The sequence below is a fragment of the Neovison vison genome, chromosome 13, assembly GCF_020171115.1.
Source record: "Neovison vison isolate M4711 chromosome 13, ASM_NN_V1, whole genome shotgun sequence".
In the NCBI taxonomy this organism is placed as follows: Eukaryota; Metazoa; Chordata; class Mammalia; order Carnivora; family Mustelidae; genus Neogale; species Neogale vison.
The window spans coordinates 56,548,073-56,570,866 of record NC_058103.1 but is presented as its reverse complement, the minus strand read 5'-3'; the positions used below and the strand labels follow the sequence as shown (position 1 = coordinate 56,570,866).

The window sequence follows — 22,794 nt, the reverse complement described above, 5'->3', positions numbered from 1 at the left end:
CTCCACAGGAAGTCGGCTTTTCCCTCTTTTTCTGTCCCCCCCTCCCCCACCTGCTCCTGCTCATTCGCTCTCTGGCTCCCTATCACTCTCTCTCAAATAAATAAATTTAAGATCTTAAGAAAAAAAGAAGCTTGTTAAACTTTTGAAAGGTAGGCTGCTTTCACCCTAACCCAGTTTATGACAGATAGGTCCTCTTATTTACTTTTCTCTTGCGTGGGACATCTATGGAACTCTTCATTCCATCAGAGACTTACTATTTCCTGGAATATAGTTACTGTAAATCTATACCCTCAGCATTTTGATTTTTTTTTTAATCGATGTCCAGCTTATCCAGCTTACTTGATTGTTAGGGTACAAATAATGTGGGGTTGGTTTTTGTTTGTTTTGTGACTTTTAATATCCAAACCAGAAGTACTATTTATAAACAGATTAAACACAGCAAAATTTTTTATATCTACCCACAGATGTATCATTTCTGTAAAGATTCAAGATTCCATCTGGTACAATTTTCCATCAACCTGAATAGAATATTCTTTATATTTTCTTATAGTGCAGTTCTTATGGTAATGAAACTTTTCAGTTTGTCTGTCTCAAAATGTTTTTATTTTACCTTCATTTTTTAATGAATATATAAGTCCCCATGCAGATTGACAGACTTTATTCTCTTGAAATTCTCGACATATATTTTTCATTGTCTTCCATTTTGCTTTATTTCCAACGCAAAATCAGTGAGGAGTCAGCCATTATTTTTTATTTTGTTCACTTTATCTTCTTGTAATGTGTCTTATTTCTGCGCTCCTTTTAAGATTATTATTTTTTCCTTTGGTTATCTGTAATTTGATTATGATGTGTCTTGGTATAGTTTTCCTTGTTTTGAGCTTGGATTTATGGGTTGCTTTTTATTACAAATGTGAAAAGTGTCTGCTTTTATGTCTACTTTATAGCCTTCTTCTGATACCCCAATTATGTGCTTCGTACTATTTTTGACTATTTAATATTTTTCCATAGGTCATTGAGTTTTTGTTTACTTTCTCCTCCTTCTTCCCCTCTCCCCACAGTGTTTTGGTATGGTTAGTATCTATTGCCCTGTTTCTACCTGCAGGACTACTGAAGTTCTTTCTTTGACTAACTCTCTTCTTTCTGGTATTCTTCCTCATAAATTCAAGCCACTGGAGACTCCCTGCAATCCACTCTATCCTCTTCAACTGTTCATGTGTCACCTTGTTTTCCCTCCTTGTGCTATGCTTTGAAAATGTCTCTGGGAGCAATGATAGGATTCATTCTTTTTTTTTTTTTTTTTTCGCTTTTCTCAAGGATCACAATTCTGTGCTTCTTTCTTTTCCAATGTGTGAAAACTATAGTTTTATACATATTTTTTACTTTTTGTTGCTGCTTATAGTAGAAAGGCTAGTTTAGTACCAGTTATTCCATCATAAACAGGAGAGTAAGACTATTTCATTTGTTGAGCATGACAGTTCTTATTCATTACAACCACATTGAATATGATATAAAATAGGCATAAAATAAATCAAAACTATAAGAATATGTTTTATTTAGAAAACTAGGCACTTTATTTCTAGAATAATTCCATATTTTGTATTTTCATCTTTTAAAAATTGATTTTCTCTAGCTATTTTTCTTGGCATTAAAACCACGCGTAATTTATGAGAACTTTTGATTGCATATGTATTAGTATTTTAATTTTTGATGATTAATTTCAAGAACAAATACTTCAGATTAAACTGGAAAATGAAACTATCAAGATTTTTTAAAATTATATTTGGATTAAATTTAAATACATTAAGATTTTAAAAGAAAAGATGGAATTATAGCATCTTTTGGGACTCACTGTCAAGAATTTTGAGGACTACTTTTCATAAATTATCTTTTAAAATCCAATTTTATGTCAAATAAAATATTCTAATATTTTAGGAGCTCAGAGCATTTGTGGTAAACTTTTAGCCTTTTTATTTTTGAGAATAAGAGTATTTATTTGCAGTTAAGTTGTGAAAGTTGTACTATGTTCAAGATCGTTTGTAAAAATGAGTAAAATCTAATGGACAATTATTTACTTTCAAATATCATGCCACAAGGTTAACAGTAACAAATATTGTCTTTTATTGTTTCTACTCAGTAAATTGAAGTACTTGCAAATCCTCAAATATATCTTTAATCTTTTGAATGTATGAGATGTATTTCAAGGTTATGGGCAAGTTTCTTAACTCCTTCCCTCTAGTCTCAGTTGAAGGTCACATTTTCTGTGCATTCACTGAGTACCCTGGACATATCTCAAAAATAGCACATAATTTACAGAATTATAATAATCTGGTGGTTTATTTGTTTTCCTCCATTTGATTTTAAATCCCATGAGGCCAGGAATGGCATATTTTTCATCCTAGTGTCAATTATAGCCTGCAATACAGAGTAGATATTTTATACTTGTTTGTTGAGTAAACAAATGAGTAAATTGTTTCTGTATTGCAGTTTGCGTCAAAAGGATTATTCCAGTAGGAATATGAACATGAGTGAAATGATTAGATGCTAACACTGCATTTTGTATCTTTTCTTACAGGCTCTTAAATCTGATCTACAATGGAAAAATTTCTTTTTTATCTGTTTTTCATTGGCATAGCAGTGAGAGCTCAGATCTGTCCAAAGCGTTGTGTCTGTCAGATTTTGTCTCCTAATCTCGCAACCCTTTGTGCCAAGAAAGGGCTTTTATTTGTTCCACCAAACATTGACAGAAGAACTGTGGAACTGCGGTTGGCAGACAATTTTGTTACAAATATTAAAAGGAAAGATTTTGCCAATATGACCAGCTTGGTGGACCTGACTCTATCCAGGAATACAATAAGTTTTATTACACCTCATGCTTTTGCCGACTTACGAAATTTGAGGGCATTGCATTTGAATAGCAACAGATTGACTAAAATTACAAATGATATGTTCAGTGGGCTTTCCAATCTCCATCATTTGATACTGAACAACAATCAACTGACTTTAATTTCTTCTACAGCATTTGACGATGTCTTTGCCCTTGAGGAGCTGGATCTGTCCTACAATAATTTAGAAACAATTCCTTGGGATGCTGTTGAGAAGATGGTTAGCCTGCACACCCTTAGTTTGGATCACAATATGATTGATAACATTCCTAAGGGGACTTTCTCCCACTTGCACAAGATGACTCGGCTAGATGTAACATCAAATAAATTGCAGAAGCTACCACCTGACCCTCTCTTTCAGCGAGCTCAGGTACTAGCAACCTCAGGAATAATCAGCCCATCAACTTTTGCATTAAGTTTTGGTGGAAACCCTTTGCATTGCAATTGTGAATTGTTGTGGTTGCGGCGTCTGTCCAGAGAAGATGACTTAGAGACTTGTGCTTCTCCAGCACTTTTAACTGGTCGCTATTTTTGGTCAATTCCCGAGGAAGAGTTTTTATGTGAGCCTCCTCTCATTACTCGTCATACACATGAGATGAGAGTCCTGGAAGGTCAAAGGGCAACCTTGAGGTGCAAAGCCAGGGGGGACCCTGAACCTGCAATTCACTGGATTTCTCCTGAAGGGAAGCTGATTTCAAATGCAACAAGATCTCTGGTGTATGATAATGGAACACTTGATATTCTTATAACAACTGTAAAGGATACAGGTGCTTTTACCTGCATTGCTTCTAATCCTGCTGGGGAAGCAACACAAACAGTGGACCTTCATATAATTAAGCTCCCTCACTTACTAAACAGTACAAATCATATCCATGAGCCTGATCCGGGTTCTTCAGATATCTCAACTTCTACTAAGTCAGGTTCTAATGCAAGCAGTAGTAATGGTGATACTAAAATGAGTCAAGATAAAATTGTAGTAGCAGAAGCGACATCATCTACCGCACTACTTAAATTTAATTTTCAAAGGAATATTCCCGGAATACGTATGTTCCAAATCCAGTACAATGGTACTTATGATGACACCCTTGTTTACAGGTAAGAAAAATTAACCAAATTTTTATACTTACTATGCATCTTACTGTAGGGCTTGTTATCGTACTACTGACTTGTTTTGTTTTGTTTTGTTTTAATTGACAGTGCTACTCTGTGTTGTAATTATAGCACTCCATTTTTTTAAAAGTGTGTAATGTAAGGTTTGTGAAAGGAGATTACCTGTGGGGAAATACTTTGAATGGTGTTATTCTTAGAGAGTTCAAATTTATATTTAATATTATGCTTACTTACTTTTTTCCCCTCATCTAAGAGATGTGACTATCAGAGAACAAGATTGATTTATTTTAAAAATTCAAAAACATACCAGAACTTACACATCCACATGAGTGTTCTTTCCTTCAAGGAAGTCACGTTGGGAGGCTATTCCATTATCCCAATGATGCTGGCATTGCTCAAAGCACTTTTGGAATTATCTTTAGAACCTTCGTCATACTATTTTGAATATCCTCAGTGGTGGCAAATCTTCGTCTTTTGAGGGTGAATTTGAATTTTGGAAACAAGCAAAAGCCATTTGGAGCCAAGTCTTGTGAATAAGGTGGGTGATCAAGATGGGTATTGCCATTTTTGGTCAAAAAATAGGATGTAACTATAAAATAATGAGACTGATTTTTTTTGAGTAATTGAGTTATGTGCATGTGTATTGTTTCATATAATACACTGGTTCTTAAGACAGTTCCAAAGAGAAAGTTTATAAATATTTTGAGCAGTGAAAGTATCACTGGAGTTAAGTACATAATCTCCTCATAAGGAATCCGATGGAGAATTTGTGTCTGACTATAGGTTTTCTGGTATGTTTTTCTGAAGTTCAGCCTCATTGATTTATAGTCACATCTTGTCCAGTTTTCAGTTGGAAATATACATTTTTACCTCTCCATATAATTTCACTCATGGTAGACTATTATTAGTCCTAAGAAATGATATAAAATTGTGGTTTTGAAATATATATATATATATATTTTTTGTCTTGAAGCTTTTCTGAAATAAGATCTACTCAATTCTTATATACCCAGATGAATTCTTGAAGATAATTTGATCTTCATTCATGAATGGAGATGAGAGAACTTTTTTAAAATGAGCATGGGCTGGTAGAAAAAAACAAAACTGGCCCAGCTAGCCATATGATCGATCCTGGGCAAAGTTCTACATGGCTGAGTTTTAATTTCCTCATCTTTAAAAGCAAGAGATTAAAGTAAATGGTTTCTAATATCCCTCTCATCACTAAATGTATGATCATATAGACTCTGAAGCATGCATATTAACATAAAGTAGTTTGTCCTTCTCATACTCAGTTCTTTACCTGGGTTACCCAGTATTTAACCCATTGTCAAAGAAGAGTGGTACCCCTACCCCTCACCTTCCTGTAGCTTCTATCATTGTGTGTGTGTGTATATATATTTGTATATATATAGCCATAGGCCAGTTTCTACATTCCAAATTCTAAAACCTAATCCTTCCATGACAAGAAAATTCCATGTGACCTTCAGAAAATTGCTTAAATTTCCTGACTTCAGTGTTTGTCATGAATAAAATAGTAATGCCACCCTTATATAGTCATTATAAGGATAAAAATTATAGTGTTCCAGAAAAAAAAAATTACAGTGTGTATAAAGTGCTTAGTAATGCCTGGTACTTATCATACACTCACTAAATGATAGTGATTTTAATCACAAATCACAAATACATACTCTGACCTAAAACTTTCCTGGTTCATTTAGAACACATTGTTTAGGTTGTAGAATAGATTAGCATTGCCAAGTTTTCAAATGTCCTAAAAAATTCCTTTCAAGGAAAATACAGTTTCAAGCCTTTTTTTCTACGTGAAATCTTAGTTTAGGTCATATTTGGTTGCTATGGAAAAAAAGGTAGTGGAAGAAAGCACCCACAGAAGAGCTTTGTGATACAGTGGATTCAGAGGTATCTGTAAACTTTTATCAAACTTTAGCAACTGTTCTAAAGATAATTTCATCAGCCCATAATGGGTGGGATGAGGGATTTAGGCTCTGTCAACAGCCTTGCCGTGTTTCTATTTTTAGGATAATATTTCTCATACATTCCCATCAACCTCATTTTTAGATAAAAACATGCTAGGAACCAAGTGTTGACGGCATTAAGAGTAGTCTAAGATCTGTAAATAAAGTACTTTAATCTTAGTAATTATTGTAGTTACAAAAGATAGGTTTACTGGGTACCATTCCATAGCATCTTATAACTGATTTGGAAAATAAATACTCTGATGCGTTTCCATTCTGGTTTCTAATGTGATTGTCAGTGTTTTCCCTTCCTTCAAATTGGGTCTTAGTCACAGAAGTGTTGTAAGTGCTAAATGGATTTGTTTAGTAGTCAGATAATGTCACAGTCACACCTTTCAAAAGCAATTTGTCATAAATGATTTTTTAGCAGGGGCTTTTATTAGGAGTTCTGCTTTGCCAAGCAATGTAATTAGTAAGCTTGTCAAGGCATGGTGCAGGCACCATTAATACAATGCAGAATACAACAGTGACTTTGAACTGTTTTACCTAGGCAAATATAAGATTAGATCATTTTTCCCAAATTTCATGTCTGTTATAAATGTGCTTATCTTAATAAGTACTAAAATGAAACAGGACTGAAGTCATAATGGCTCTGTGTGTCTATAAGTTTTGTTTTTAATATTAACACAAATTCCATTGTCCCTCAGAATGATACCTCCTACAAGCAAAACTTTTCTTGTCAATAACCTGGCTGCTGGAACTATGTATGACTTGTGTGTCTTGGCAATATATGATGATGGCATCACTTCCCTCACTGCCACAAGAGTCGTGGGTTGCATCCAGTTTACGACGGAACAGGATTACGTGCGATGCCATTTCATGCAGTCCCAGTTTTTGGGAGGCACCATGATTATTATTATTGGTGGAATAATTGTAGCATCCGTGCTGGTTTTCATCATCATCCTCATGATCCGGTATAAGGTTTGTAACAATAACGGGCAACACAAGGTCACCAAGGTCAGCAATGTCTACTCTCAAACTAATGGGGCTCAGATACAAGGCTGCAGTGTCACGCTGCCCCAGTCCATGTCCAAACAAGCTGTGGGACATGAAGAGAATGCCCAGTGTTGTAAAGTTGCCAGTGACAATGTGATACAGTCTTCAGAAACTTGTTCAAGTCAGGACTCCTCTACCACTACCTCTGCTTTGCCTCCTACCTGGACTTCAAGCGCTTCTGTGTCCCAAAAGCAGAAAAGAAAGACTGGCACAAAGCCAAGTGCCGAACCACAGAATGAAGCTGTCACAAATGTTGAGTCCCAAAACACTAACAGGAACAACTCAACTGCATTGCAGTTAGCTAGTCGACCTCCTGATTCTGTCACAGAGGGGCCCTCATCTAAAAGAGCACATTCAAAGCCAAGTAAGTTTCTCACTTTGCCTGCTGAGAGATCCAGAGCGAGGCACAGGTACTCCCTGAATGGAGAATTAAAGGAATACTATTGTTATGGTAACTCACTGAACACGTGTGGACTGTTTTCTAAAAGAAGCATGTCTATGAATGCGATGTTAATTCAGTCCAACGGTTCTGACGGGCATAGTGGAAAATCAACTCTCTCAGATGCTGAGTGGATATTGGAAAGCACTGTGTAACCTATTATTTCTTTTTAATGAAGAAATTATTTTGAAAACTCATATAGGAAGTTGGAATTTGAAATTCCAGTTTTGTTTCTCTGATACAAGCCTCATAGAGCCAAGGTGCATAAACCTCCTAGGTATAGTTTGATCTATGAAGGTAACATAGACAGGATGGTTTAGGGATAAAAGCATGACAGAGCAGTGCCTTCCCCTGCCCTAGGACTGGCTTCCAGGTTCTACAATAGCAGAGCAAAAAATAAAGGTTGTCACCGGACAAGGAATTCTTCCTAAATAGTGATATTTCCTCCAGTCTTACAAAGGACCACCCAGGCTGATTAGTATTTTTCAGTGAGTAGACTGTATATATTCTTTCAAGGATGGTGGCATTTGTTTTTAGGCAGATATTAAAAAGAATGACTCTGTGTTGTTATGGTGTTTAAAATAAAATATTCAATAAGTATACCCAGACAGTGCTAAAATAGGTACCTTCTAAACAACATTCTTGGTTCAGGTGCCTTAATGGATTTATGGTATTTCTTATCCATGACAAAGCTTTTTTGGTGGGGAGCAAAAGGAAACTCAAGGGATTTTGCATTTATCAAGAAAATCCAGTTCAGTTTTTTTTTTTTTTTTTTTTTTTTTTTTTTTAATCCAGTTCAATTTTAAGTCACAGGCCAGATTCTACATGCTGCTACCCTGGGCGCAGGAATGTGTTTTCATTCATTCGGTACACATTTGCAGAATGAATGAGTTTTATGTTTTTCTTTAAGCAAGTTAAAAAGGGAGACAAAAATACAAGTCTCCCTTTATTAAAGGAATGTTTATTTTTATCACTAAGTGAGATTTAAAAAATACTTCTAATGGAATTCTTAATACATTTATAAGCAATATAAAGTCATTGCTCATTAACCAGATATTGGTTTCGTTTTTCCCTTTTGCCTGTAATTCTCAGTTGGAATGTTTCTTTCTTAGAGTAAATGCATTTATTTTTAACCAAAACCAGTGGTGAAATTTAATTAGAAATCATTCAGCTTAGGGGGAATCTATCATTAAACAAAATCTTAAAATTAATCAGACAATGATATTTCTCCTTGATATATGGCATTCCTGGATATTCATTAAAATCAAGGTCTATAGATAAATGTTCCTATCTACTCATTGAAAATCTTACATTATATTGCAACTTGATGGTGTTTTACTAAAGATTATTAAATGAGGTTAACCTGCAGGCATTCTTTGATGTTTGGGGTGGGAGGCTGAAAATAAGGCTCATATGAGAATCTTGCACAAAAAAATTTAGCCATAATATAAGAAGATTTGTATTTTATTTATACAACATGCTCCATGGGAGTAAGTGAAACACAGAGTAAGTTCATTATCTTTTACAGATCTCTTGGAAATATTAAAACACAGATAAGGAATTGTAGTCATTAGTGTAATTTTCTTCTACTAGAAGCATATGTAAAAATTTCAGTTAATTTTAGCTTGACACAGGCACATCTTATACATGACTTATCATGATGACATTCAGAAACAGGTAAAATTAAAGCAGCCAGAGATTATTTTCCATGCCAATCTTGAAAAAAATTATCTAATGGGCTAGTATTATCATAGGTGTTTCATAAACACCTCCTCTGTCCCCGTTCCCTTTCTAAAGATTTCCTTTCACATTTTGAAAATCTAATCAGCTTTTGTGGGTCAAGTGTATAGTTCTTTTGAGGAATAAATGAGATTACGTGTGTGGTCGTGTTTTGTAAAATCGAAAGCATTACACAGAGTGAAGTGTATCTTCAATACTATTTCTATAATAATGTTCTAATCCCAATTTAACATTTCTAATTAACATCATTACTTAATTCTTCAAAGGGTGGTGCTTGACAAAAGCATATTGGTTCTCCCTTTCCTAGTTTTTACATACATGGTATTAAGAAGTCCCCAATACACACACACACACACACACACACACACACACACGCACGCGCTTTTGAGACTTAAGCAAGTGAATCTCCAAGGAAGAAATCTCTGGCATTATGAAGATTGTGGACAAGGAGGCTCTGAAATCATGCATTAAGGCCACAGTTTAGCATATCTGTTCCAAGCTACTGACTAGCTTATTTTATATTTTCCAGTTGCCTGTATTTTTAAAAATCAATTTTCTGCTTATGTTTCAAATGAAACTTTAATTCCATATCTTTTATTTCTTATAAACATTTAGAATGTTATAATATCTTACCATGTGAAATTTATTGTTTGACTAAAGTCATTGAAACCATTTAAATTTTTATTAGTTTTACAAGACTGTTTTCAGGGTATATTAACCAAGTGCATGAACACTTGTTTTTAAAAATGATAAGAAGGCTCATGTTAAAAAAAAAAAAAAAAGAAGGCTCATGTTTCTGTCTTTCTAAAAAGTTTATATTTTGAGAGATCAACAAAAGTTGGCCTATCACAAATGTTTTTGTTTTTGTTTACAAGTATATGAAAAACTTTTTGCTCAGGGCAGTTTTAGTGTGAAGTGACTGATTAAATCTGTGGCACAGTTTGGGGTTATTAAGCATACCTGGTATACTTTCTGAAACACAGTAGTTATTTGAATGAATGAGTGAATGGATATATATATAAATAAATGCATGGGGCCAGTGAGGAAGGTGCATTAATAAGAACTTTGATTATATGCACAATATTGATTTGTGATCTAGCTATTTTATTACTATAAGCAAGAAATTCTGTGTCTCATTGTTTTTCTTTCTGTTATTTCTTACACCTCTCATTTAACCAACTGTGTATATGTGATCCAAAGCATGCGGTTTGCTGTTGCTGATTATGTAAAAGGTATATATATTGTTTTTTATTTCCATGTCCTAAATTATTTTTCTTTTATTTTTAGCCATTCTACACAATAGTTTCAGGTTGTTCAATATGACAACTAACAAGCAATATATTTACAGATATTTGCTCCAAACATTTTTTTTAAATTATATGTCTTCCTGTGGTTTTTTTTTTCTTTTGGATAAATATCCCCCAATTTGGAAATGTCCAACTATTATTAAAGTAGGTCTTTTTTATTTAATATATGTAATATTTGAGCATCGTAAAGTGTTGATGAAGCATCCAGTGCTGCCTTAGAATCCTAAGAGGAAACAAAATTTGGTTTGATGGATACTATTTATTTTTATGCTACAAATAGACCGAAACAGCAGTATATTAAATAAATAAATTAACTATGTAATACCCTCACTGGAACCAATTTATTTCCTAAATTTTTTTTAGAATCATTAAATGTAGTTAGTTAGATTGAGGCCACAATAAGCTAATTTAGCTTTCAGACAGTTGACTTTAGCTGTAGATATTTACTAAAAAGTTTTTAGAATAGAAGTTGTAGAACTATTGTAAACCACTTACAGACATAACAAGTCTATTTGAATGATACATACTTTCCCACAAGAAGTTGAGAAATTAAAAGAAAAATGTATTCTATTTATCTACAGAAATCTCTTTTTATCTTTTCTTGAGAAGTACTTTCTCCTTCATTTTAAAGTACTCACAAAGTACTTACTTCCAAACTAAATTCTATTTTATTTGCTCACATTACTGAAAGGAAACTAAATATTTCATTTAGAAAGGTAAAAAACTAGAGCAGTTATCACAAGATCTACAACAATTGCCTCTTAGTTCTGAATTTTTCCCATTTTTTCCCCTGTTATTCACAATGAGAAGCTTAACAACAATCATTTAAATGCCAATAGTTTATCAAAAATAAAAAAGTACAGAAAGCATAAAGCATCTCATTGAACATAGAATTACAAAGGCAAATGGGGGCATTTTTCAAGGACTGCAGATATGAACCCACTTTCTTATTGGTATGACAAAATTCCGTTTCTATTTTATGATGCTAAGAAAACAATGTTCTTTGATATTATGCAGAATGAAGACTATCTATTCTCTTTTTCTTGCTCAGTCATCCCTCGTGTTTCATGAAGCGTTCAGACTTTCTTCTTTAATAGTGAATGTGGATGCTTCTGTCTGTAAGTGTTTGTGGTGCTTGGGGAAAGGACTTCAGCACAGAGGTGGGCTGGATAAGAAAAGGATATTTTTCTTATCCTCCATAGTTGATGATGTTAATCATCATCGTTATATAGTCATTATTATTATTTACATTATAATGGTTGTGAGTGAAACATTTTGGGGGAGTCAAATTTAAGGATAAGAAATATCTTATTTTCAAAATTTCATAGAAAAAAGAGAAAGTAACCAAAAGGAATGACTGGGATTTTGTAATGGTTTCAGAGCTCAGTCTTTTCAGATTGTTGAGTCCTTTTCCTCCCACCGTAGATAAATGTATGCTGGGACTATACATACACTTACTTTTTTCAGATTTGGGGGGTTTTGTTTGTTTGTTTTCTTTTGGAAACAAATTAATCATTCTTATAGCAGTACAGAGGATCACTTAATATAGAAAGAACTGTAAAAGTATTACTGTGACTGAGTCTTCCTAAAAATGTGGTATTGTCTGAAGTGTGGGACACAGAAGGTGGCAATTTCTACCTAGGAGTCTATTTAAGTATTAAATTTCCTTGTTAAATAAGGGTAATGTATTTGCAATTTTATCAAATACTACAAGCAGTCAGTATAATAAATAGTGTACCATTGTCTTCTGATTTTGTCAGCTATTTCTCAAAGTCAAAATTTAAGATAGAAAGTTACCATTGGTAAAATATATACATGGTATATACTTATGTATAAGTATATATACATATATATAGATATACTAATACGTATGCTTATCAGATTAATCAGTTAAAATCAGAATTTTGTGTCCTGCAACATAGATTGTAATTGATAGAGCAAAGTTATATTTGTATGGGCTAACAACCAGAGAACTTCTCCCAGAATAACTGTACAAGCTATACCTCTTAGTTGTATAAGATTACAACAGGAAATAAACTCTCTAGAAGAAATTTATTTTTCTGAACTTCCTAATGATAATGATCTCTATACCTTGTCTAATTTCATTCACTCTTTTCAAATAGAGGACTATTATGTACATGAATTTTAAAAATTAAAATTTTTTACTAGGCTTGTAGAAGTATCAATTTATGCCATTTCATCTGAGAAAGCAAAATTGACATAAAATTAGGTGACAAATCCATATATATAGACTTTGAGAGTCATTCCTCTCAGTAGACTGAATAGTTTTTCTGCTAACTAAACTGCTGGCATTCTGTTTTTTACAATAAAAGTTCCATGGGGTGAAAGCGTTGGGAAAAAAATTAATTTTTTTTTCAAATACATTCCGGGAAAGTCATAACATCCCTTTCATTTTGTGTTTGGAAGTGGATGTACATTTGATCTTGCCTGAAACAGGAACTAGATAGCTATTGTGATTCTGCTCAGAGTATGTCCAATAAATTATTCAAGTAGCATGAAGGGCTTATGAAATATCCTATGTTGGCTCTACCATAACGTCATTTCCTAAACATTTTTTTCTGTATATTGTGAACATGTCTTATTATTGCTTTCATGTAAAACCTAATCTCCAGAGGCCATTAGAAGTTTCTATGAATATTTGTCCTGGAAGCTCTATAAAAAAAGTATTTTGTTCTTTTCTCATCACACTTACCTGTGAACCCTGAGAATAATTTTTTCCCAACATTTTTTTCTTATCATTGTGTCACTTCTTAATGAATACTTGAATATTTCAAGAAAATACTAGGAGTATTTGCTTGAAAAGAGGACATATTGGAAAGAAATAGAATGTGTGCTATGCAGGGCTAGGTAATGGTATGAAACATTCATAGCCAACTGGAACATATATATGGACATTTAAAAGGCAGAATGGTTGCATATAGAACATTAGTGTTTTTATGTGAGGATACTGGGTACTTCATAAAACTTGATATTATTTTGGGGGTTATTGAATAATGATTTTTGTAAATGATTATTTAATACTCTGTGTGTTGAACATAGTGAAGCCATGTTTCCTGTTTTGGTTTCTCTTTTCCTTGGTGTATCTTTCCATATTAATCATATACAGCTCTGTTGTTGAAATGTTAACTTTGAGTAGGGAAAAATGAGTAGAAGCCTGATTCACTTCTTGAACACTTTGAAGAAGAGTACATTCTGTAGTAATTACTCACTTCAGCAACTAGAACAATATTTTTAAAATTCTACTTTTATAGTATTATGTATCAGGAAGTAGCCATAGACAACTACAGAGTATTTACAAAAGTCAATTGCAATTTGCCCAAGAACAGGTAAGTAAAAAATAAATAAATAAATAAATAAATAAATAAATAAATAAAAGGTCTAGATAATATCTAGATTATCTAGATAAAAGTCTAGATAATTCTCTGTTAAGGCAAATCTTATCAAGATTTCAGTGAGAAGTGTTTTAGGGTCTATTTCTTAAAAATGGAATTTGTGTATTTGTTTATGACACTGAAAATTTTATTCCCAGATGCTTTGCTGACTAATGTTGACCAGATTGTCCAGGAAACACAGGTGAGATTTTTGTTACCTGTCTTATAATACCGCATTAAGTGGGTATATTCTTTTAAAAATAATTTTTTTTAATTTTCTTGCAAGCTTATGTAACTTGTTGAAACTTCCCATTAAAACTTACTCAGTACTCAATGGTACAAACTAAAGTTCAGTTTGGTTAAATGAATTTCCAGTTGCTAAATTTAGACATATTTCTGGTTAGCTGAACATTTCTGATCCATACTGTAAGAATATAGGGAATACTAATGTGACTTTGGAGTCAGTCTTCTATTCATGCATGATAATAATGTGCGTTTTTTACAAATATTTCCCAGTGTGAAGACAGTAGCTTGATAAGAATGTATTCATTCCTATCCTTGACCTCTACATCCTAATAGGAGCTGAAATGATACATTATGCCTCCCTGAAAGTGGATGAACAGAAGTGTTTCAGTATTATCCAAAATGAATGAAGCCACTATAAAATGGAGCAAAAGACTACATTTGAAATATTCATGGTATTCCTTTTGTCAGCAACTGATTACTCTTCTCCTTTTTTTTTTTCTTTTTCCTTTTTGGAAGTTTCAAATGAGTATTTGATTCCTGCATTTTAATTGGATCAGAAAGTGTGTTTCCAGAGCAGAATAGCACTTTAGCAATCTGTTCAAACAGCTGGAAGCATCAGCCATTTGCTCAAGGTTTGGCACAGAAAAAATATTCTGCTTTTAAAAGTTCTAAAAAAGGCCACTGATTTAATTTTTTAGGGGTAAAAGTTTAGGGTTTTTTTTTTTTTAAATACATTTTGTATTTAAAAGATAATAACTTGGACAGTCATTCAGGGTTTCCCCTAATGAATTCCACTCCCAAATTAATCACCATAGTTTTCATGCATCATGTCTCTGAGTTCAGGATCCCAATCCCACGTTGCAAAAAATGAACAGATGGCTCACTAGAAACAATCAGTAGCCCAGTGTCTGGCACACACTTTGTGTTCTGTTTTTGTGTACCGAACTGACCTGCGTGAAGGTGCATTGTTTCATCATCACCCAGTGTGTCCCTTTCTCGCTCTGAACCTCTCTTTCTCTCCTGGCCTCTCTCTTTGCCTTTGATTTCTGAAAATTCATTTATCCTGTAACTTTGGACATCTAGCTGTTCTGAAAGAGAGTATCTTTAGAAAGGGATTAGAAAGTAAATGATTGATCTATCAGAGGCACTGTCCAGAATGGTGCTAAATGTTTTATCAAGATTTGGAAGTAGGAAAGTCAATCTAAGTCATTTTTCAACTATCAATTCAAGTATCATGAAACCTCAGTGTGACTATTCTTGGTACTTGGCAAATGATTTTTGCCTTAGCAGACCTATCATTTCTACCCCTCTCAATACAACCAGTGAAGCCCCTTGGAAAAGACTGACCAACGTGCTTGTCTTCTTGTGCCCTTCCCATGGTCAGCAGTTCTTCACCAGGTGTGAGGGGAGTGAGGTAGAGCTTGTGCTTCCAGCTTCCCTGCTCCTTCTTAGGGGGGAGGAAGGGATATAAATTTTTATTTTAAGTTTTTATTTCCACAGGTTGGTAACAAATGTGGTTTCCTACCCAAGGGCAAATATGTTTTCCAAAATTTTGGATGCTGCCCATTGCATTAAATTTAAATTAAAATGCTACCTGTGTATATATATACAATAAAAGTAAGCAAAAAACCTGGGGTGCCGAGGTAGCTCGGTCAGCTAAGCATCCAGCTCTTGGTTTTGGCTCTGGTCATGATCTCTGGGTCCTTAGATTGAGCCCTGTCTTGGGATCTACACTCAGTGGAGAATCTGTTTGTCTCTCTCCCTCCCCCTCTGGTTTTCCCCTGGCTCACTCCTTCTCTCCCTCTTTCTCTCTCTCTCTTTCTCTCTCAAATAAACAAATAAAATATTCTTTCAAAAGTAAGCAAAAAACAAACAAAAAATACCTTACAACACATTTTTGTTTTTAACATAACAAAATATCTCCATGGCAACCTTACTAAATTAATTATACCACAGTCCCTCACATAGCATCAAATTCTAGTAAGAAGGTATACAGAAGACAGAAAGGTTTCATTCAGTTAGTGGTGTAGGTATTCCTCATACTGAGGTATCTGCTAAGATCATTTTTTTCCCTAAGGGTGAAGAATTAATAACATTTATTTCATTTCCATTAGCCAGAATATGTCCTATGCCAATTTTTTTCCTTAGGACCTTTCCTGCATGTGTATAGAAATAGAATGAACTTAAAATATTTAATATATTACATATGATCCTTTTATAATAAAATCTTAAAATCCTAATCACACTCAGATGAATTGAGAACAAAGAAGAAACATTGATAATAATAACTGGTGGTAATTATGTGTAAACTGGCACTTATATGTGTTAACCTTATGTTTGAAAAGATTGTTAAATCTGTAAAACAATTCATATGCCATGTTTAGAAATTAAAAATAGGAACAACTGACTAGCGGCATTTTTTTATTTACTTAGAAAAATGGAGGGTGGCAGAGGAAGAGGGGGAGAGAATCTCAAGCAAACTCCCGCTGAGTGCAGGGTCCAACGGGGGACTCAATCATGTTCTGATCCAAAATCAAGAATCCCACACTTAACTGACTTAACACACTTAACCCAGCTTCCCCTACCTAGTTGCATTTACACTGAAAATTTCTTAAGTACACTTTCTTGAAAAGTATTTGCTACATTCAGATCAACAAAATATGTGTACTCTGTGTGTGTGTGTGTGTTTGTGTGTATACGTATGCACAAGAAATATCCCTTAATCTGCAATTGCTTGCACTAGCCTTTAAGAAAATAGCTTCCTGATTCTAACAGATTTGACTTCTGGTTATTCTGCATAGTATCAATTAAGGTATTTAACAAATTTAAAATTTGTCATAAAACCCCTGCTACAGGTGCAATAACTATGAAAAGAGACACTTTTTTAAGAGAAACTATTAAGGTATAAATGAATAAAAAGTAATGCTGATTATAAAGAAAGAGCAACATTTAACATAGGGTTAGGAAAAAATATGAAGTAAGAGCTAAACAGCAAAGCAAATGTGTATGTATGATCCAGATATATTTCCAATGTTATTTCCCAGTAAAAATTAATACTATAAAGTATTTGGTTCTGTAGCTTTGTTTTTTGCTATGATATTCCCTTTAAGTGAAATTTTTAAAAATAAGAGTGATAGACTAGGTACATATACACATATGGAGATAACTTTTAACTATTTTTATAATAATTAAACCCATTTTTGACATTTGCTTGAACATTACAGTAAATCAGTAAAATCTAGAACCATGGTATCAGGAATGACTTTTAGAAATCATTTCCTTCTTTTTTTAGATATCCTAAATAATATAAGATAAGAATCATTTAGAGTTCTTAACTGCATTCAGAGTAAAGACAGTAACAGCATTTTCTAACCATTCATTCAACATCAGGACATTTTTCCTTCTTTTAATATTGGATAGTTTAATTTCCTTTTTTCTTTGTAGTACTGTTAATAAAACTATCTGTCCCCAATATTTGCATACCTTTCACTGTTAAAAAAGGACCATTATCAAAACATCCTGAGCCTATCTCAAATTCATTGTAACATTTTAGATAATTGTTATAGTCTGTTTTTTTTCCTTTGTGATTCTCTTGTAATTTGTGTTCATGTTTAGATCTTTATGAAATCATTGTGAGAGTTGTCTATTGATAAGTGAAGTAAAAAGTGTTATTTTGAATATCATATACAACTTCTTGCAGGTTAACATTATGTCATCATTTCAATCATAGTTATAGGTTCAGGACTGGTGAATTCATACCGCAGTTTCCAAAACTGATTGCTACTTGTCTAGTCTTTGAAATTAACAGCTTTTATAAAAGCCATAATTCCATAGTTTGTTAATAGTTTTTTTTTTTTTTTTTTTTTAATGTAGGGGTGCCTTCGGCTCAGGTCATGATCCCAGGATCCTGGGATCTGGCAGCATTGGGCTCTCTGCTCAGCGGGGAGCCTGCCTCCCCCTCTCTCCCTGCCTGCCTCTCTGCCTACTTGTGATCTCTGTCAAATAAATAAATAAAATCTTTTAAAAAATAGGTTTTTTTCATGTAATGTAGAAATGAATCTCTTTAAAATATGTAAACTTAAATAATCATTAACTTGACTTTTTTTTTTTTTTTTAGAGAGCTAGACAGAGCGCAAAAGTGGGAGGGGCTGAGGAAGAGACAGACTCCCTGCTTATCAGGGAGTCCCAGCTGGGGCTGATCCCAGGATCTTGGGATCATAACCTGAGCCAAAGGCACATGCTTAATGACAGAGCAACCCAGATGCCCCTCATTAACTTGATATTAAAATAGTTTTTTATTCTGGAAGAATTTATTATTTCTAAGGTCAAACTAGTTATATTGTGCACTGTATTTTTCTTCTATTTGCATTTAGTCTTTTCTATATTACAGCTTCCTGAAACTTGAACTTTGGTATAGTATAACTACATCTTTTTTCTGTCAAAAGAAGCATATAATTGGAAATACAAACAGAAATAAACTCATTGTAATGCAATTTCACCGAAATAAGCTATGCTATGAAACCAATAGATAGGAATTTAGGTAGAATCCCATTGTAATTTAAAGTGATGTTGCGATGTTTTTCTTAGAACATTCCAGGTAAAGAATGATGATGAGATCTATATTTCAGTCATTTCCAAGGTAATTATTTTTTATAAATACTTTACACATCTATTATCTATTAAGTTTCCGAACATTGTGTAAATCCTTTGTTTAATAATTTTCAAGGACTATTGTTTGTGCCAAAAGTAACTTCAGCTATTCAGCTATTCAGATGAAATATTTTCTCCACCCACCCTTCCTTTTTTAAAAGATTTTATTTTTAAGTAATCTCTACACCCAACGTAGGGCTCAAGCCCACAACCTGAAATCAAATGTCACAGACTCTACCAACTATGCCAGCCAGGTGCCCCCAGATGAAATGTTTTCTTGAATGAAACATCTCTACAATATTTTTCCTACCTTTATCACATGAAGTTTTTTCTACACCAAATATGTTCTACATCAGCATTTTTATATAGAATATTCTTCCATATTTCATGATTCATCTGGGGCCATGCATTTTATAACCTCCAACTTGTAAGCATAATTCTTTTTGAATGGGAAGGGACAAAAATTACTTCTACTTCATATTTATGAAATTCTGTATTTATCAAAAATCATTTTTCATCTCTATTCAAGATGGAATTTATAGACATATCTTAAATCTATGATGTTGAGAACCCACATTAGAGGAAGAATATTTATACAGCTTGATATTTAAATATTTTAAATGGTTTTATATTATTTTATTCAAAATCACATTAACTATGGAATGCCTTTCTTGTAAGTCATTGAGAGTTTACACATTTGTTTCTTCTGTGAGTGAGGAACTCATTTATGAAGAGGAGTAATAGTCTTCACTAACATTTAACGTATAATTAAATTTTATAAAATTTCAATATGATACAAAACCCCCAACAAACTATTTGAAAAGTAGAAATCCTTAGATTTTATATGTGAACAAAATTGGTCTAATATGTTCATAGTTTTAAAGCCAGCATGATTATTTGTTAAAATTTAAATGGCATGCATTAATGAACAAATCATTATTTTATTTTCCTTGAGAATATAAATGTGAAAAACAAAGAAAGGGAAAGTGCTGTTCCACAATTTGGCTTTGACTTACTTAACTATTTAGGCTGAATGCATTTAGATTCCTTTTTTTAAAATGAGATTCTTCTACATATTCAGAATTTGAAGTTACCAAGCAACATTTTAAGAGCCGATGTGCATGTCTAGATGGCTTTTAAGGGTGTATCTTGTATTGTATAGCAATAAACTCCTGCCAGGGTGCTTCTAGTTTAGTAACTTCTGAATTACTGGCACAATGGCCTTATTACCTATGTATTTTCTCTTTGTTTCTTTATTTCTTTTTCTTTCTTTCTTTCTTTCTTTCTTTTTTCTTTTCTTTTTTTTTCTTTTCTTTTCTTTTTTTCTTTCCTTTTCAGAGGCTGGAGTTAATCTGAAGAGCACTACTTCTTTCTCTCCTGAAAAAAGTTGCCACTGATATTTTTACTGGATAAAATTAAGGCGTTTCAATTCACAAAGGCTCATTGTTGAACTGGTGCCCTAGAAGACATTGTCCACAGGAACCGAAGCAGAAGTCTCTGATGCTGGCACAACTGGCTCGATCAGACCATGGTTCATCCCCTTTAAAAGCCAAAATTTTTGTTTTCTTCTGGCCTACAAGTATTTTTTTTTTTAAAGAAGGAAACAGAAAAGCCTACATTGGCATCGAGTTCTGTATCAGTCCATGTTACATTGCCATCCATGATTTAAGACTGTAGAATCTTGAATAATCTATATCACTTTAACAAATAAATGTTTTACTATGACAGAATTTGTACAGTGCCTGATTTGTGGAAGTATCAATTGCTTCAAGTATGAATGGTGCAATGATGACTGTAAGAACTAATAATACTATTTTACATTTATGTAATGCAAAACCTTAAGGAATCAAATTTGCTTTATAATATTGGACCTATTTCTGCCATGAGTAGAGTACACCCACGTCTGTGTGAGAGCTGTGCAGCTATTTTAAAAGTTTTAAAGCAATCTGATGCTTCAGTGTAAGACAGAGGTGATGAGGGATCTCTTCTCCTAGTAGAACTTCAGAAAGCTTCAAAGTAGGCACATATGGTAATTAATCCAAACTGATGCATTGAGCTTCTGGAGAGCTGGGACAAAGAGGTTTAAAACTTAATAGTTTCAAGCCTTATATTTCATTGTAAGTGCCCATTTAACCCATTTTGCAGAATTCCAGGGTAAATAAAGAAGAACAAACATCTGATTTAACACCAGCAAAAATAGGAGTAAGACATCTTCAAAGGCTGGCAAATGTTAATATAGTCAAATGTAGGCAGTATCCAAGCCTAGCATTTAAGGGCTGGTCTAGCTATCAAGCAGACCTGAGTTTGAATTCTAGATCTGAGCAAATTTGGTCAGTTACCCACTCTTCCATATTCTTACAGGAGATATATTGTAGAATTTGAAAATATATGTAGACTTACCACTGTACTTGGTGTAAGCAATAAGTTTAATTTAAAAATAGTATTAGCATTGCCACTAGCAACTGAATTCAGATTCAAACATTTGAAAAAATGTTTGAAAAAAATGTTTGAATGTATTTGAATGTTTGAAAATGTTTGAAAAAAAATCTGAATCTGAATTCAGATTCAAACATCTCAAACATTAGAGATTTTGTTTCTGTTCCTTTATAGTTCTGTTAGTTAGTGATCATTAAAAGCAATATGTTGTTTAAAGCTTTTAAGGAGCCAGGAAACTGTCTTTCAAGAAATTTAGCTTATCTGTTCCCTGTCTCTTAGACTATTACAAATATCTAACCATCCAAAGAGAAGTCATAGAATGTTAGCCTTTATATGGCACTTGGAATCTGTGCTCAGAGCCTAACTAAAACCATTTAAAGTGGTTCACCCACATGCTTGCAGACACACACAATGCCATGCTTGAAATAGAAGCAACAAGTTTGAGTTGAAATGTAGTTAATTTGTGACTCTGGGCAAATGGCTTCATTCTCTCTGTTTCCTGGCAGCTCTCATGCCCTGGAGCAATCCTGTTTATGTGTGTGTATGCGTATATATGCATGGATAAATGTTTTTGGTGCAAAGGTGACAAAAAAGACACAACTTGAGCAACCCATCTGCTGATCTCTTCCTGTTATCTACAACTTTTCTCCTCAAATACGAAGTGTCAGGAACACAAATGGCTTTCCTGGATCTCTGTGCAGAGTTTAACCTTTTAAGGTTTTGGGAAAACCTGCTAACTTTTCCTTAGGGGCATTCTCCTGTTTGTATCTCTCCCTTTCCCTTGGGCCTGATTCTTGTCTATTCTGATATTTTTCTTGATGATAATGAAGCCTGACCTCCTCCCCTCTCTAGGATGCTCACACTATTGTGTTACAAGGAACATGATTTTTCATGTAATTCAAGTGTGTTAGGACTAAAATGACAATCATTTCAAATCTTTGCCCTGTATCCCCCACACCTAAATTTAAAACTTCCCCTTATGCACACATTCAAACAAGAGTAATGAGGCCCTCCTGGTGCACCTAGTTTTTCTTTCTGAAATGCCATTATTTTTAAAGATTATTTATTTATTTGACAGAGAGAGACAGCGAGAGAGGGAACACAAGTAGGCGGAGACAGAGAGGGGGAAGTGGTCCTCCCACCAAGCAGGGAGCCCGATGCAGGGCTGGATTCCAGGACCCTGGGACCATGACCTGAGCCCAAGGCAGACGCTTAACGACTGAACCACCCAGGCTCCCCTCTTTCTGAAATGCCATTTTTAAGGAAGACTAAGACACAGTCTCTGATTTTGTAAGTGTACACTATTCCATTGTTTAAGGACAGATATTTGCTTCTTCTTCTTTTTTTTTTTTTTCTTTTAGGATTTTATTGATTTGTTTGACAGAGAGAGAGAGTGAGAGCACAAGTAGGCAGAGCAGCAGGCAAAGAGAGGGAGAAGCAGGCTCTCCATCAAGCAGGGAGCCCGATGCAGGGCTCAGTCCCACTGGGATTATGACCTGAGCTGAACGCAGCTGCTTAACCAATTGAGCCACCCAGGTGCCCCAGGTATTTATTTCTTATACT

The 22,794-nt window shown here is 33.9% G+C and overlaps 1 protein-coding gene across 2 annotated transcripts in view; it reads left to right on the top strand.

Moving 5' to 3' along the window:
* LRFN5 (leucine rich repeat and fibronectin type III domain containing 5) overlaps positions 1–20,525 on the top strand; it is a 244,753-nt gene extending 224,228 nt beyond the window's left edge. Inside the window, exons 3-7 of one of the 2 annotated variants that reach the window (XM_044230224.1) lie at positions 2,573–3,977; positions 6,673–7,385; positions 14,058–14,101; positions 18,733–18,784; positions 20,134–20,525. In XM_044230224.1, the coding sequence (XP_044086159.1) occupies positions 2,593–3,977; positions 6,673–7,385; positions 14,058–14,101; positions 18,733–18,753 (2,163 nt within the window). In that variant the 5' untranslated portion in view covers positions 2,573–2,592 and the 3' untranslated portion in view covers positions 18,754–18,784; positions 20,134–20,525. The remainder of the gene's footprint in view (positions 1–2,572; positions 3,978–6,672; positions 7,386–14,057; positions 14,102–18,732; positions 18,785–20,133) is intronic. The other variant, XM_044230225.1, reaches the window with a different exon arrangement.
* The last annotated feature ends 2,269 nt before the right edge of the window (positions 20,526–22,794 follow it).